This window comes from Heptranchias perlo, chromosome 21, assembly GCF_035084215.1.
Source record: "Heptranchias perlo isolate sHepPer1 chromosome 21, sHepPer1.hap1, whole genome shotgun sequence".
Classification (NCBI taxonomy): Eukaryota; Metazoa; Chordata; class Chondrichthyes; order Hexanchiformes; family Hexanchidae; genus Heptranchias; species Heptranchias perlo.
In genome coordinates this window covers 45,841,819-45,859,012 of record NC_090345.1, presented here as the reverse complement: position 1 = coordinate 45,859,012, position 17,194 = coordinate 45,841,819, and the positions used below count along the sequence as shown (strand labels likewise).

General features: G+C 44.3%; 1 protein-coding gene across 1 annotated transcript in view; it reads right to left on the bottom strand.

The window, feature by feature from the left end:
• slc22a15 (solute carrier family 22 member 15) overlaps positions 1-17,194 on the bottom strand; it is a 54,735-nt gene that overhangs the window by 14,474 nt on the left and 23,067 nt on the right. Inside the window, exons 6-7 of the mRNA XM_068002616.1 lie at positions 14,065-14,286; positions 12,415-12,555 (exon numbers count right to left, since the gene is read on the bottom strand). Of these exons, the coding sequence (XP_067858717.1) occupies positions 12,415-12,555; positions 14,065-14,286 (363 nt within the window). The remainder of the gene's footprint in view (positions 1-12,414; positions 12,556-14,064; positions 14,287-17,194) is intronic.

The window sequence follows — 17,194 nt, the reverse complement described above, 5'->3', positions numbered from 1 at the left end:
TGCTCGGCTGCTGCAGTGACATTAAAAGGAATGACCCAGAGCAGCCCCAGACGAGGCCATGATTGCAAAACCAGTCTTAGAGCAGCTCAAGCATCCTCTGATTTCCCCCCACTCCCACACTGGAAATCAAGCAGCGGACTGCAGCATTCCAAGTTGCATCCACCACTGCTTGGGTCAGTCCCATAACCAGTATCGCCAGAGCAACTAACTCAGCAGAGAGAGGGGCCCCAGCTACTCAGTGAGTAACACTCTCGCATCTGAGTCAGAAGGTCATGGGTTCAAGCCCCACTCAAGACTTGAGCACAAAATCTAGGCTGACACTCCCAGTGTAGTACCGAGAGAGTGCTGCACTGCCGGTGGTGTCATCTTAAGGATGGGACGTTAATCCGAGGCCCCGTCTGCCCTCTCAGATGGACATAAAAGATCCCATGACACTATTTTGAAGATGGGCAGAGGAGTTCTCCCCGGTGTCCTGTCCAATATTTATTCCTCAATCAACATTACTAAAACAGATTATCTGGTCATTATCACATTGCTGTCTACGAATTATCTGCCACATTTGCTACTTTGCAACAGCGGCTACACTTCAAAAAGTACTTCATTGGCTGCAACGTGCTTTGGGATGTTCTGAGGTTATGAAAGGCACTAGATAAATGCAAGTCTTCTCCTTTTACTCAAGATCACCGTGTCAACAAGAAAGCTAAACATTTAAAATGTGCAGTTTTGGTCTCCTTATCTAGGGAAGGATATACTTGCCTTAGAGGGGGTGCAACAAAGGTTCGCCAGATTGATTCCTGGAATGACAGGGTTGTCCTATGAGGAGAGTTTGAGTAGAATGGGCCTATACTCTCTGGTGTTTAGAAGAATGAGGTGATCTCATTGAAATGTATAAGATTCTGAGACAGCTTGACAGGGCAGATGCTGAGAGGTTATTTCCCCTGGCTGGAGAGTCTAGAACTAGGGGGCATAGTCTCAGGATAAGGGGTTCTCCATTTAAGACTGAGATGAAGAGGAATTTCTTCACTCAGAGGGTTGTGAATATTTGGAATTCTCTACCCCAGAGGGCTGTGGATTCTCAGTCGTTGAGTATATTCAAGACTGAGATCGATAGATATTTGGACTCTAGGGGAATCAAGGGATGTGAGGATCAGGCGGGAAAGTGGAGTTGAGGTCGAGGGGCCGTATGGCCTACTCCTGCTCCTATTTCTTAAGTTCTTAAAAATATATATTTTCTGCTATAAAAGTGGAACTACTTCGAACAATACTTTCCTTCCCTTTTAATTAAATCCAAAGTCTATCCACACTCTTTATAGTGTCACGGTCATTTCTCAAGGCCAGTAAATGACTGCAGTTTTTAAACCAGAGGGATACCAACCAACCCTCTGCATCACAAGGCCAGCCCCAAATTCACACAAAATTGGGAAACAACTAATGCCAGTTGCCTAAAGAGGTTCATGCTACAGATGCAGAACCAATCTATTGGCAGGAAACAGAAACTGTGCCTGATTGTCCACAGTCCTGGTCAACTGAACAGTAACTGCTCAAGAGCTCCACCATGTGGAAGGGAAGATTATTGCTCCCGTAAGACTTCAAAACATAGAAAAGCTTCTTGGCAAGTATCTAAACTGCTGGATGTATTAAAAGTGTACAGTCAATGTTAAACAGAAACCTCCGCATTGTACTTTATTGACAGCTTTACTCACCTGGAATAAGGCCATGCAGTTCCACACTGGACCTGCACTTCAGGCCAGAGCCTCGAAGCTGCTGTTACTACTGATGTGAGTCCAGCATCACGAACAACACATTAAACTATACTAACAACCTGCACTTATACAGTGCCCTCTAACATCCCAAGACGCTTCACAAGAGCATAAGACGACAAAAATTGGCACTGAGCAAAAGGAGGTGGTATTAGGAAGGGTAACTAAAAACTTGGTCAAAAATGTAGGTTTTAAGGAAAGAAAGCCTTGCATTTATATAACGCCTTTCACCACCCCAGGACGCACTAAAGCACTTTACAACCAATGAGGTACTTTGAAGTGTTGTCACTGTTGTAATGTAATGAAGGAGGGTCTTAAAGGAGGAGAGCGAGATGGGGAAGTGAAGAGGTTTAGGGAGGGAATTCCAGAGATTAAGGCCTGACAGCTGAAGGCATGGCCGCCAACGGTGGGTGGAGAATGCGGAAGAGCCCAGAGCTGGAGGAACGTAGAGTCCTCAGAGGGTTATTCGGCTGGAGGGGGTTACAGAGACGATTGAATTGGGCCATTCTGTTGCATGTTAATGCAAATTCTAATAAGTAACCCGTTCCTTTCACTCAAAGAAACCAGGAGGCTGGACATGCGATGGAATTAATATTGTTCTAATTGAAGCACAACTAATAAATGACTTTGCTACAGGAGTTTTTTAGATGGCTGTTTCTCCATTGTGACTGAGACCCTAATATAAATACAATTCAAATATGACATCAGCAGTTAAACTAGACTCCCCCAATGGCTTGGTGGGTAGAGGCACCACCTTCGGTAGCTCAAAAGCATACAGAAAGCCCCAGGTTCGATTCCTGGTCAATGCTGAGTTAGATGACCTCAGTGTCCCTGGTGGAGAGGGCAACGTCACCCAGGGTTCAAATTCTTGAAAAGTGTACGTCCAGACATTGAATGTCACTTGGAAATGCGTTCATCTGTGATGGCTTCTACAGTCAAATAACCTGCCAGCACCCACTGTGTAAGCTCACACATGAACAGTGAGGTAACAGAAGGCTACTGGCACTCCAACACGACTCAGAAAGTTTAGGAGTGGAGTGAAGCAAATATCACTGTCATATAGAAAAAAATAGAAGACTTGTATTTTATACAGCACCTTTCACAAGGCCTTTACAGCCAATGAAGTACTTTTGAAGTGTAGTCACTGTTATAATGTAGAAAATGCTGCAGCCAATTTGCGCACAGCGAGATCCCACAAACAGCAATGAAATAAATGACCAGATAATCTGTTTTTAGTGATGTTGGTGAGGGATCAATATTGGCCAGGACACCGGGCAGAACTCCCCTGCTCTTCTTTGAAATATCGCCATGGGATCTTTTACGTTCACCTGAGGGGGCAGACGGGGCCTCAGTTTAACTTCTCATCAAAACAACGGCACCTCTGACAGTGCAGCACTCCCTCAGCACTACACTGGAGTGTCAGCCTAGATTATGTGCTCAAGTCTCTGGAGTGGGATTTGAACCCACAACCTTCTGACTCGAGTGGTGACAGTGCTACCACTGAGCCACGACTGACAACTAAGTAGTTACATGTTACATGTTCAGAGAGAAAATTGGGGGGATCCTTTGGGTCGAATATAAAAACCTTTGAGACACGTTGGAGAGACCAAGGCGAATGTGGAAATGAGCGTGGAATCACACAGCACAAAAGGAGGCCATTCGGCCCATCGTGCCTGTGTTGGTTCAATAGCGGCAGGAGCTAAATTATTAGGAAGATATTCCTCCCGTACTCTTCAAGAAATGAAAACCAAGAAGAATACTAATGGCCTGAAAATTAAATTAATTTGTGCGCGGTCATTATTTTATTCAATTATTCCAAAGTGAGAGGTAATCTAAGGAGTCTAACATTGTTAATGAAATGAGGGTCCCTAGTCAGACATAGCAAGATCTAAACAAATAAATCTCCAGCCAGAGGGTATGTATCCCAGCTTATTAAGCAAGATTTCTGAAGTGCTGATAGTCTTCATGAGGACATCAATGAGCATTGGGGAAGTCCTGCTAGAATATAAACTAAGTAACATAACACACACATTCAAAAAACGGTGACGAAACAGACCCAGGCAAATACAGGCCCATTAATCGACATCAATAATGGGTAAAATAGCAGAATCACTCAGGAGAAAGCTTGAGGATAACCTGGATGCTGGTAACCTAGTAAAGGGCAGCCGACACAGTTTCAGAAGGGGAAGATTCTGCTTGACTAATTTCTCCAACATTTAATTTTTTTTTTGAGAAAACAGTATTCCAAGTGGGATGTGGAAACCCTTATTACATGGTGTACTCGGACTTCCAGAAAGCTTCTGTCAAAGTTCTGCATGAAAGACTTCTGAATAAACTTAAAGCAGTGGAAACTCAAGAAAAGCCTGGAGACAGATCAGAATAAGGCCGACGCAAGGGCTGCATCAGGTTAATGTGAGGGAGAGAAATCGGGGTGCAGGGAATTACTGAGTCAAGTGTCCCAGGGATCAGTTTTCACACCCCTTCAAATTTATGTCAGCAACTTGAACTCAAAATCTTGTAAAATTCACAGATCAATATTAATGACTTAGATGAAGGGACCGAGTGTAATGTATCCAAGTTTGCTGACAATACAAAGCTAGGTGGGAAAGTAAGCTGTGAGGTGGACACAAACAATCTGCAAAGGGATATAGACAGGTTAAGTGAGTGGGAAAGAAGGTGGCAGATGGAGTATAATGTGGGGAAATGTGAGGTTATTCACTTTGGTAGGAAGAATAGAAAAACAGAATATTTTTTAAATGGTGAGAAACTATTAAATGTTGGTGTTGAGAGAGACTTGGGTGTCCTCGTACAGGATACAAAAAAAGTTAGCATGCAGGTACAGCAAGCAATTAGGAAAGCAACTGGCATGTTGGCCTTTATTGCAAGGGGGTTGGAGTACAAGAGTAAGAAAGTCTTACTACAATTAAGAGAGAGTCTAACCACCTCCCCTTGACATTCAACGGCATTAACATCGCCGAATCCCCCACCATCAACATCCTGGGGGTCACCATTGACCAGAAACTTAACTGGACCAGCCACATAAATAATGTGACTACAAGAGCAGGTCAGAGGCTGGGTATTCTGCGGCGAGTAACTCACCTCCTGACTCCCCAAAGCCTCTCCACCATCTACAAGGCACAAGTCAGGAGTGTGATGGAATACTCTCCACTTGCCTGGATAAGTGCAGCTCCAACAACACTCAAGAAGCTTGATACCATCCAGGACAAAGCAGCCCGTTTGATTGGCACCCCATCCACCACCGGCGCAGTGTGTACCATCCACAGGATGCACTGCAGCAACTCGCCAAAGCTTCTTTGACAGCACCTCCCAAACCCGCGACCTCCACCATCTAGAAGGACGAGAGCAGCAGGCACATGGGAACACCACCTGCATGTTCCCCTCCAAGTCACACACCATCCTGACTTGGAAATATATCGCCATTCCTTCATCATCGCTGGGTCAAAATCCTGGAACTCCCTTCCTAACAGCACTGTGGGAGAACCTTCACCACACGGACTGCAGCGGTTCAAGAAGGCGGCTCACCACCACCTTCTCAAGGGCAATGAGGTGAACGTAAAAGATCCCATGGCGATATTTCGAAGAAGAGCAGGGGAGTTCTTCCTGGTGTCCTGGCCAATATTGATCCCTCACCAACATCACTAAAAACAGATTATCTGGTCATTTATTTCATTGCTGTTTGAGGGATCTTGCTGTGCGCAAATTGGCTGCAGCATTTTCTACATTATAACAGTGAATACACTTCAAAAGTACTTCATTGGCTGTAAAGGCCTTGTGAAAGGTGCTGTATAAAATACAAGTCTTCTATTTTTTTCTATACGACAGTGATATTTGCTTCACTCCACTCCTAAACTTTCTGAGTCGTGTTGGAGTGCCAGTATCCTTCGCCAGCGACGCCCACATCCCATGAACAAATTTTTAAAAAATTGTACAGGGCTTTGGTGAGACCTCACCTGGAGCACTGCGTACAGTTTTGGTCTCCTTTCCTAAGGAAGGATATACTTGCCTTAGAGGCAGTGCAACGAAGGTTCACTAGATTGATTCCTGGGATGAGAGGGTTGTCCTTTGAGGACAGGTTGAGTAGAATGGGCCTATACTCTCTGGAGTTTAGAAGAATGAGAGGTGATCTCATTGAAACATATAAGATTCTGAGGGGGCTTGACAGGGTAGATGCTGAGAGGTTGTTTCCACTGGCTGGAGAGTCGAGAACTAGGGAGCATAGTCTCAGGATACGGGGTCAGTCATTTAAGACTGAGATGAAGAGGAATTTCTTCCCTCAGAGGGTTGTAAATCTTTGTAATTCTCTACTCCAGAGGGCTGTGGATGCTGAGTCGTTGAATATATTTAATGCCGAGATAGATAGATTTTGGATTCTAGGGGAATCAAGGGATATGGGGATCGGGCTGGAAAGTGGAGTTGAGGTCGAAGATCAGCCATGATCTTACTGAACAGCAGAGCAGGCTCGAGGGGTTGTATGGCCTACTCCTGCTCCTATATATAAACAGGATGAGGTCCTACAAGCTGAATTCAGGGAGTTAGGAGTTAAACTAAAGAGTAGGACCTCAAAGGTAGTAATCTCAGGATTGCTACCAGTGCCACGGGCTAGTCAGAGTAGGAATGACAGGATAGCTAAGATGAATACGTGGCTTGAGAGATGGTGCAAGAGGGAGGGATTCAAATTCCTGGGCCATTGGAACCGGTTCTGGGGGAGGTGGGACCAGTACAAATTGGACGGTCTGCATCTGGGCAGGACTGGAACCAATGTCCTAGGGGGAGTGTTTGCTAGTGCTGTTGGGGAGGGTTTAAACTAATGTGGCAGGGGGATGGGAACCGATGCAGGAAGTCAGTGGGAAATAAAGTGGTGACAGAAACAAAAGGCAGTAAGGGAGAGTGTACAGAACATGACCGGACAGATGGTCTGAGAAAGCAGGGCAAAGACCAAGGGAAGACTAGATTAAACTGCATTTATTTCAATGCAAGAAGTCTGATGGGCAAGGCAGATGAACTCAGGGCATGGATGGGTACATGGGACTGGGATGTTATAGCTATTACTGAAACATGGCTAAGGGAGGGGCAGGACTGGCAGCTCAATGTTCCAGGGTACAGATGCTATAGGAAAGATAGAGCAGGAGGTAAGAGAGGAGGGGGAGTTGCGTTCTTGATTAGGGAGAACATCACGGCAGTAGTGAGAGGGGATATATCCGAGGGTTCGCCCACTGAGTCCATATGGGTAGAACTGAAAAATAAGAAGGGAGAGATCACTTTGATAGGATTGTACTACAGACCCCCAAATAGTCAACGGGAAATTGAGGAGCAAATATGTAAGGAGATTACAGACAGCTGCAAGAAAAATAGGGTGGTAATAGTAGGGGACTTTAACTTTCCCAACATTGACTGGGACAGCCATAGCATTAGGGGCTTGGATGGAGAGAAATTTGTTGAGTGTATTCAGGAGGAATTTCTCATTCAGTATGTGGATGGCCCGACTAGAGAGGGGGCAAAACTTGACCTCCTCTTGGGAAATAAGGAAGGGCAGGTGACAGAAGTGTTAGTGAGGGATCACTTTGGGACCAGTGATCATAATTCCATTAGTTTTAAGATAGCTATGGAGAAGGATAGGTCTGGCCCAAAAGTTAAAATTCTAAATTGGGGAAAGGCCAATTTTGATGGTATTAGACAGGAACTTTCAGAAGTTGATTGGGAGAGTCTGTTGGCAGGCAAAGGGACGTCTGGTAAGTGGGAGGCTTTCAAAAGTGTGTTAACCAGGGTTCAGTGTAAGCACATTCCTTATAAAGTGAAGGGCAAGGCTGGTAGAAGTAGGGAACCTTGGATGACTCGGGAGATTGAGGCACTAGTCAAAAATAAGAAGGAGGCATATGACATGCATAGGCAGCTGGGATCAAGTGGATCCCTTGAAGAGTATAGAGATTGCCGGAGTAGAGTTAAGAGAGAAATCAGGAGGGCAAAAAGGGGATATGAGATTGCTTTGGCAGATCAGGCAAAGGTGAATCCAAAGAGCTTCTACAAATACATAAAGGGCAAAAGGGTAACTAGGGAGAGAGTAGGGCCTCTTAAGGATCAACAAGGTCATCTATGTGCGGAACCACAAGAGATGGGTGAGATCCTGAATGAATATTTCACATCGGTATTTACGGTTGAGAAAGGCATGGATGTTAGGGAACTTGGGGAAATAAATAGTGATGTCTTGAGGAGTGTACATATTACAGAGAGGGAGGTGCTGGAAGTCTTAACGCGCATCAAGGTAGATAAATCTCCGGGACCTGATGAAATGTATCCCAGGACGTTATGGGAGGTTAGGGAGGAAATTGCGGGTCCCCTAGCAGAGATATTTGAATCATCCACCGCTACAGGTGAGGTGCCTGAAGATTGGAGGGTAGCAAATGTTGTGCCTTTGTTTAAGAAGGGCGGCAGGGAAAAGCCTGGGAACTACAGACCAGTGAGCCTGACATCTGTAGTGGGTAAGTTGTTAGAGGGTATTCTGAGGGACAGAATCTACAGGCATTTGGAGAGGCAGGGACTAATTAGGAACAGTCAGCATGGTTTTGTGAGAGGAAAATCATGTCTCACGAATTTGATTGAGTTTTTTGAAGGGGTAACCAAGAAGATAGATGAGGGCTGTGCAGTAGACGTGGTCTACATGGACTTCAGCAAAGCATTTGACAAGGTACCGCATGGTAGGTTGTTACATAAGGTTAAATCTCATGGGATCCAAGGTGAGGTAGCCAATTGGATACAAAATTGGCTTGACGACAGAAGACAGAGGGTGGTTGTCGAGGGTTGTTTTTCAAACTGGATGCCTGTGTCCAGCGGTGTGCCTCAGGGATCGGTGCTGGGTCCGCTGTTATTTGTTATTTATATTAATGATTTGGATGAGAATTTAGGAGGCATGGTTAGTAAGTTTGCAGATGACACCAAGATTGGTGGCATTGTGGACAGTGAAGAAGGTTATCTAGGATTGCAACGGGATCTTGATAAATTGGGCCAGTGGGCCGATGAATGGCAGATGGAGTTTAATTTAGATAAATGTGAGGTGATGCATTTTGGTAGATCGAATCGGGCCAGGACCTACTCCGTTAATGGTAGGGCGTTGGGGAGAGTTATAGAACAAAGAGATCTAGGAGTACAGATTCATAGCTCCTTGAAAGTGGAGTCACAGGTGGATAGGGTGGTGAAGAAGGCATTCAGCATGCTTGGTTTCATTGGTCAGAACATTGAATGCAGGAGTTGGGATGTCTTGTTGAAGTTGTACAGGGCATTGGTGAGGCCACACTTGGAGTACTGTGTACAATTCTGGTCACCCTATTATAGAAAGGATATTATTAAACTAGAAAGAGTGCAGAAAAGATTTACTAGGATGCTACCGGGACTTGATGGTTTGACTTACAGGGAGAGGTTAGACAGACTGGGACTTTATTCCCTGGAGAGTAGGAGGTTAAGGGGTGATCTTATAGAAGTCTATAAAATAATGAGGGGCATAGATAAGGTCGATAGTCAAAATCTTTTCCCAAAGGTAGGGGAGTCTATAACGAGGGGGCATAGATTTAAGGTGAGAGGGGAGAGATACAAAACGATCCAGAGGGGCAATTTTTTCACTCAAAGGGTGGTGAGTGTCTGGAACGAGCTGCCAGAGGCAGTAGTAGAGGCGGGTACAATTTTGTCTTTTAAAAAGCATTTGGACAGTTACATGGGGAAGATGGGTATCGAGGGATATGGGCCAAGTGCAGGCAATTGGGACTAGCTTAGTGGTATAAACTGGGCGACATGGACATGTTGGGCCGAAGGGCCTGTTTCCATGTTGTAACTTCTATGATTCTATGATTCTATGATTCTATATCTTAAGTTCTTACAACACCATACTGGGGGAGGGGGTAATTGAGTCAGATTTGGTAGCCAAGAACCTACAATCCCTGTATGTGGGCAGATTAGTGACAGATAAAATTCAATAGGGATAAACGCAAGGAATGGGCAACATATCTACTCAATAAATGGTGAAAGTGCCATGGGTGAAGTCGAGAGATATGGACGGTAATAGACACGCTACTCAACAAAACAAACAGTATCACAGGGCATATACTCTATCAAATAGTAGCTATTGTGTGTCACGCAGTGTGACACCTTTAACATTGGAAATACCTATCACAGTGCCACCTGCAGAAGAATGAGGAACTTCAGCTGCTTCATCAATGACCTACTCTCCATCATAAGGTCAGAAGTGGGGCTGTTCACTGATGATTGCACAGTGTTCTATTCGCTATTCCTCAGATAATGAAGCTGTCCTTGCCCACATGCAGCAAAACCTGGTCATCCACTCCCTCCGCCACTGGCACACTGTGGTTACAGTGTGTACTATCTACAGGGTGCACTGCAGCTTCTTCGGCAGCACCTCCCAAACCCACAACCTCAACACCACCCAGAAGGACAAGGGCAGCAGGCACACGGGAACAACACAACCTCCAAGTTCCCCTCCAAGTCACACACCATCCCGACTTGGACATATATCACTGTTCCTTCATCGTCGCAGGGTCAAACTCCCTACCTAACAGCACTGTGGGAGAACTTTCACCACACAGACTGCAGCAGTTCAAGAAGGCGGCTCACCACCACCTTCTCAAGGGCAATTAGGGATGGGCAATAAATGCTGGCCTTACCAGCGATGCCCACATCCCATGAACGATCTTTAAAAGTGGGTGAAATTAAGGGTGTTATCACTGGTACAACCTTTTTTTTATAATTGTTCTCGGTATGTGGGCCTGGCCACATTTACTGTCCATCCCTAGCTCCTCTCAGACGGTAGCGATGGGCCTTCTCCTTGAACCGCTTCAGTCCTTTTTAACCCATTTTCCACCCGTGGGCCTGGTGCGTCGTCTCACCAACACACATGGGACTCCGGATCCCTCGATGAAGTCAGGTTCCTAATTGTTTTCTCATTGAGTCCATTATCGTGTTACACAGCACACTCGAGGTACTCGGACAAGTACTGTCCATTTAAGAGTGGCAGCTATTTCTGGTAAATCATCTGGGTGTTAAGAAGTGGCATTGTCTGTAATTTGAACAGCAATGATACGAGGACTTCATTGTATGTTACACAGTTTAGGTACCGTAGAGCTGTTTAAAATCACAGCCAAAACACTTCACAGGGTGCACATTTTTGCAAAAAAAATCTGTTTTCCATACAGCACAAAGTATATTTTTTGTGGTTGGATTTTATCTGGTAGGCCGAGTTTATGTGACATTGATAATTAGTTCTATGGTATGTTATAGAACTTACAGCACAGGAGGCCATTTGGCCCATCGTGCCTGTAGTAGTGCTAGCTCTTCAACAGCAGCTAGCTACTCTAATCCCATTCCCCAACCCTTTTCTTGTATCCCTTCATATTCTTTCTTTGCAAGTACTTGTCCAATTCCATTTTAAGTGATGTTACAGTCACTGCCTCAATAGTCCCTTGTGGTAAAGCATCCCACTGTGTGAAAACATCTTGCATTTATATAGTACCTTTAACGTAGTAAACGTCCTAACATTCCATCTAACTCCCCATTCAGTCTGCCAGGAATAATCCTCAGTCTGTGCCTTCTTGTTACTGATTCACCAGCCAGTGGAAACAATCTTTCACTGTTTACCCCGATACAACCTTTGATAATTTCACATTATGTGGGTTTCACTGTTGAACCTGTCCTGGAGAATTACTGTCTCTGAATTGGCCCATAATCTTTTAAGATGGCAGGTGCAGGCCTTGTGTTTTTTTGTTAAAATCAGGAGTTAATTCCAGCACTCTGACCACAGACACTTAGATAACCAAGCGTTGATCAGGCAGGATTTTGTGGAAATTATAATTCCCTAAGGAAAGGCAAAATGGGCATGGAATTCATATGGCAGACCCCTTTACACCAGTGGACTCCCATCACCATCATGGCTGATTCGGGGTTGGGGAGTGGGGGGGGGGGCTACAGGGAAATTCTCCGCTCACCAATATCTCCAAATTTCCCCCTCTTAAAATCTCAAATGTTATTTTGCTCCGACTTTAAAATAAATACAAAATGCTCACATTCCTTATGTGTTAAAAGCCAACTCAGTGTGTAAACAGAGGGAATTCGAGTCCACTGGACCTTGCTTTTCCCCCTCAGATATTAACCAAGACTGTAGAGGATCTGTTCCATTGTTGAGTTCACCGGAATGATACTGGGGCTAAAAAGGTTAAATTATGAGGACAGGTTGCATAGACTAGGCTTGTATTCCCTCGAGTATAGAAGATTAGGGAGTGATCTAATTGAGGTGTTTAAGATAATTAAAGGATTTGAAAGGGTAAATAGACAAAAACTGTTTCCTCTGGTGGGGGAGTACAGAACAAGGGGGTGATGTCAGGAAGCACTTCTTCACACAAAGGGTGGTGGAAATCTGGAACTGTCAGAACTGAGATTGATCAATTTTTGTTAGGTAAGGGTATTCAGGGATATGTAACCAAGGTGGGTAGACGGAGTTAAGATACAGATCAGCAACGATCTCATTGAATGGCCGACTCCTGTCCCTATGTTGAATGTTTGCAAAATTATTGCCACCGACATGTATCAAAGACCACAATCAGCCATTCAAAGATTAGGTGGACGGTTAAATTCTTACCAGGATTTGTCAATGAAGTAGAGGCAGAGGGGAAATGCTGGCACTTCCACAAGGCCATACAAAGCAATGTTCAGGTAGCGATTGCCTTTTAATTCCCCTGCATTCAATGTTAGGCCATAATACACGAGGCTGCAAACATACCTATTTAAAGAAAAAACAGAGGCTGATTACTTTCCTTTCAATCTAACGTTCCAACCATTTCTAACACAGGCTGAATAAAAGCAGGGAAAAAATAAACAACTGGCAAAACTACATTCATATAGACGGGACGGCAGTCATAAAACCGAGGCTAAGATTATCCAAGATTTTCCTGAGACCCCCACCCTAAATGCAGCCAACAGTCGCTCCTTTCCCCACCATACCACCCACCTCCTCCTTAGCTGAAAGCAAAGACAGAGAAGCAGAAGAGGGGACAGAAAGAGAGAGAGGGAATGAGCAACATGAAGACATCAGAGACAGGTAGGAGAGTGACCAAACTCTCTGACTTACTGTGTGCAATACCATGGGAGATCAACTAGTTATTTATAAACAGCAAAACCCTAGGGCAATTAGAGCAGCAGAGTTGTTGGAGCAGAAAACTACTTCTGCAGTACATGCTGAGCTGGGAGATGCAAATCTGAGACTCTACAGAGCCACCACTGGTAGGAGGATATAATTACACCGTGACAAGTTTACATAGACAGTTTTCATTATAAATGTGGACTCAGGAACTTATAATGGAAAAACAGGTGACAAGAAGGTGACAAAAACACGACAACAGGAAGTAAGGACAGGAAATGCCCACAGGCGTAAGATTGACATTATAGAGGCAGTCCCCCTCTCCCCCCACCTTACCGACACAGCAGGTGGTGGTGGCCATCCGGCACTTTAGGCAAGCGCCATGTGAACCTGGACAGCAACCATCAGCCAGCTGTTTGAATACGGGGTGGGTATATACAGGGTGCCATCCTGAAGATTTGGTGCTCACCGGCGTACACTGAGAATTGCCGACTGCCACCTTCTCCCCTTCGGGAGGGCGGGTAATGGATGGAGGAAAATGAGTCAGCTACAATGGCTGGTCTGTATCTTGCCATTACACTTTCAGCCTTTGATAATTACTTGAGTTTAAAGATGTTGTTACGAGCAATTTATAGCCGATGTACTCCAGCGGGAGCAAGGTGAGAGGCTCAAAGCGCCTTTTGCCGTTCTTTCCAGCTTCATTGAAACATCCCTGTGCAGGGATCACCAGCAGTGATGTCAACCGGGTTCTACTGCAAATACTTCAATACCAGAAAGAAATAACCAACAGCAATATTTCTTTTATGGGTTGCACTACGCTATGTATTGTGTAGTCCAATTTACTCACAGGTCCTTTGCTTAATTGACACAGTAAATTTCAAACGGGGCACGGGAAGAATTAATTAGCTTGGCGCTATTAGCAATACACGAGGTGAGACCTCATTTACATTCAATGAAAGATTACTTAGATTTATTGCGATCTTAATTTTCTCCTGCAAAATTATTTATAAAAACAAAAAATAAGGAGGGGGAGTTGTGGCCTGATAAATTATCCTCATGAGAAAAGAAGGAGAAGGTACCTTTACATTTGAAGGGTTTAAGGCATCCTTCAGATCCACTTGACTGCACAGAGTCCTTTTTATGATCACTTACCACACATACATCAAGATGGCAGTTCTCCAGCGTAATGTAGGATGCCTCACCAGGTCCATAACTCCATGAGCTGATCGACCAATTTTCGTTGTTCCTGCACAGGGTTTTAGTTGTATGAAGGTCTTCTCGTTCCCGTTTCTTTGTGCGATATATTGTAGCACCTCCACTGCTTCCTCAGTTCTCCCCTGAGAATATAACCACCGTGGCGATTCTGGAATTGTACTGCATCAGAAAATTGGCACCGTGAAACTCGACTCATATAACTGAATTGTACGTCACTTAATGGAGCTTTAGTCAGTTTCAACCCGCCCTATTGAATCTGCCTGCTCTTCCCTTTTGCCTTTTTGTCATTTCAACAGCACTTCATCAGTGATAATAATCAGTTTGCTACACACAGAAGCACATACAAGAGGAGAGCATTATACCACGGCATGTTAATAGGGAAAGGCATGTTAGCAGAGCTACTAGGGACCCTGAAGATAAAAATCGAAAATTGCAAATGGGATGTGTCAGGTCAAAAAAAAAATTACACTTTAACTGCAAATGCACAGACAGTTAATATCTGACCGTATCACCCTGAGAAACCCAATTACTGCCCTTCCTATTCTAGTTGGTGCAGAGAGAGACACGAGTGAAGTATGTGCTACTGGAGATCAAATTCCTTGAAACAAACTATTATCTGATGATTTAGTTTAATAAAGTATTGAATCTTTGCAGTGGATGATAACTTTTAGTTAATGTATCCAAAATGGATGCCGATTCCTTAAGATGAGGTCACCTTCTGCAGTTGTATGCCCTGGGCTATCCCTCACCCAACACCACCGACAGACAGATTAACTGCTCATTTATCTCATTGCTGTTTGTAGGTCCTTGCTGTACACAACTTGGCTGTTGTGTTTGACCATATGACAACAGTTATTGCATTTCTTAAGTAATTTGTTGTGAAGCACTTAAGGAAATCTCAAGTACATGATAAGGTGCTATATAAATGCAGGTTCCTTCCGTTAAAACAGATAGTTGAAGAGTTCCCACTGGGCTTACAATATAGACTACTTTAGAGGATTAAGGGGTGATCTAATTGAAGTGTTTGAGAGGATTAAAGGATTTGATAGGGTAGTTAGAGAGAAACTATTTCCGCTGGTGCGGGAGTCCAGAACAATGGAGCATAAGCTTAAAATTAGAGCTAGGCCGTTCAGGATTGATGTCAGGAAGCACTTCTTCACACAAAGGGTGGTGGAAATCTGGAACTCTCTTCCCCCAAAAAAGCTGTTGAGGCTGGGGGTCAATTTAAAATTTCAAAACTGAGATTGATAGATTTTTGTTGGGTAAGGATATTAAGGGATATGGAGCAAAGGCGGGTAAATGGAGTTAAGATATAGATCAGCCCTGATCCAATTGAACGGCGGAACAGGCTCGAGGGGCTGAATGGCCTACTCCTGTTCCTGCTCTTCCTAATTCAAAGTTTCTTAATTTAAATTGTCTAACACTTCAACTTTTTTAAGCTCTACATTCTCATTTTACTGTGTTATCCACATTGCTTATTTCACATTTTTGGATGGTTCATTTTTGTTTTAAGCACCAAAACCAATTTGGAATTAGAAAAGGAAGACTGGAAAAATCTATGGGAAAGAAAAATAACCACTTTAATCCGGCACGTGCGGATGGGAACTACTACCATGTATTGGACTCAAATAAGGTTCATTTTAGAAGCTAAAACAGTACCAACCACAGATGGAAATGTTTAATATTAAGCGTGGTCATTTATACAAGTCGCCATTTTAATTTTCAATCTGCTAATCAGAAGTGCCCTTGGCAGGTACCATTTTTTGCAAACAGAACAACAACAATTTGCATTTATATAGTACCTTTAACGTAGCAAAACGACCCAAGTTCAAATGGACACATTCTGAGCTGTTGATCAGATCGAGTTCAAAACAAACTTTGGCCTCAGAATCTCAAACTTACAATATACATTCTACCAAATGGAAATCCCGCTGACTTTAAACCCTTGGGGATAAACTGGGGAGAGGGAGAGGGGGAGGTGGAACCAACAACATAAATGGAGCTCTTTTAAAGATACACAGGTGTGAATTACATTTACACAATAAAGCAGCACACTATCAAATCGGAAACCCCGACCTAAATAAGGATGTTAAAACAACATAAGAAATAGGAGCAGAAGTAGGCCATACGGCCCCTCGAGCCTGCTCCGCCATTCAATCAGATCATGGCTGATCTTCGACCTCAACTCCACTTTCCCACCCGATCCCCATTTAGCATGAAAGGTTTAAGGGACATGTAGGTGACAGAGATTGCAAATATATAAAGCTAGATGAATGACTGTTAAAATAATCCAGGGATGGAAATTAGAAAATATGGCCACAATGTTAGATGGAATAAAAAAAACTGCTTTGGGTACATTTGTAACAAGCAAAAAACTAGAGGTGAAGTTTAATTTTAGAAGTACACTGCACAGAAGACGGTCACATTCGGGCCAGACAAGTGCCAGGCAATGACCATCTCCAACAAGAGAGAGTCTAACCACCTCCCCTTGACATTCAACAGCATTACCATCGCCGAATCCCCCACCATCAACATCCTGGGGATCACCATTGACCAGAAACTTAACTGGACCAACCACATAAATACTGTGGCTACGAGAGCAGGTCAGAGGCTGGGTATTCTGCGGCAAGTGACTCACCTCCTGACTCCCCAAAGCCTTTCCACCATCTACAAGGCACAAGTCAGGAGTGTGATGGAATACTCTCCACTTGCCTGGATGAGTGCAGCTCCAACAACACTCAAGAAGCTCGACACCATCCAGGACAAAGCAGCCCGCTTGATTGGCACCCCATCCACCACCCGAAACATTCACTCCCTCCACCACCGGCGCACCATGGCTGCAGTGTATACCATCCACAGGATGCACTGCAGCAACTCGCCAAGGCTTCTTCGACAGCAACTCCCAAACCCGCGACCTCTACCACCTAGAAGGACAAGGGCAGCAGGCACATGGGAACAACACCACCTACAAGTTCCCCATCAAGTCACACACCATCCCGAATTGGAAATATATCGCTGTTCCTTCATCCTCGCTGGGTCAAAATCCTGGAACTCCCTACCTAACAGC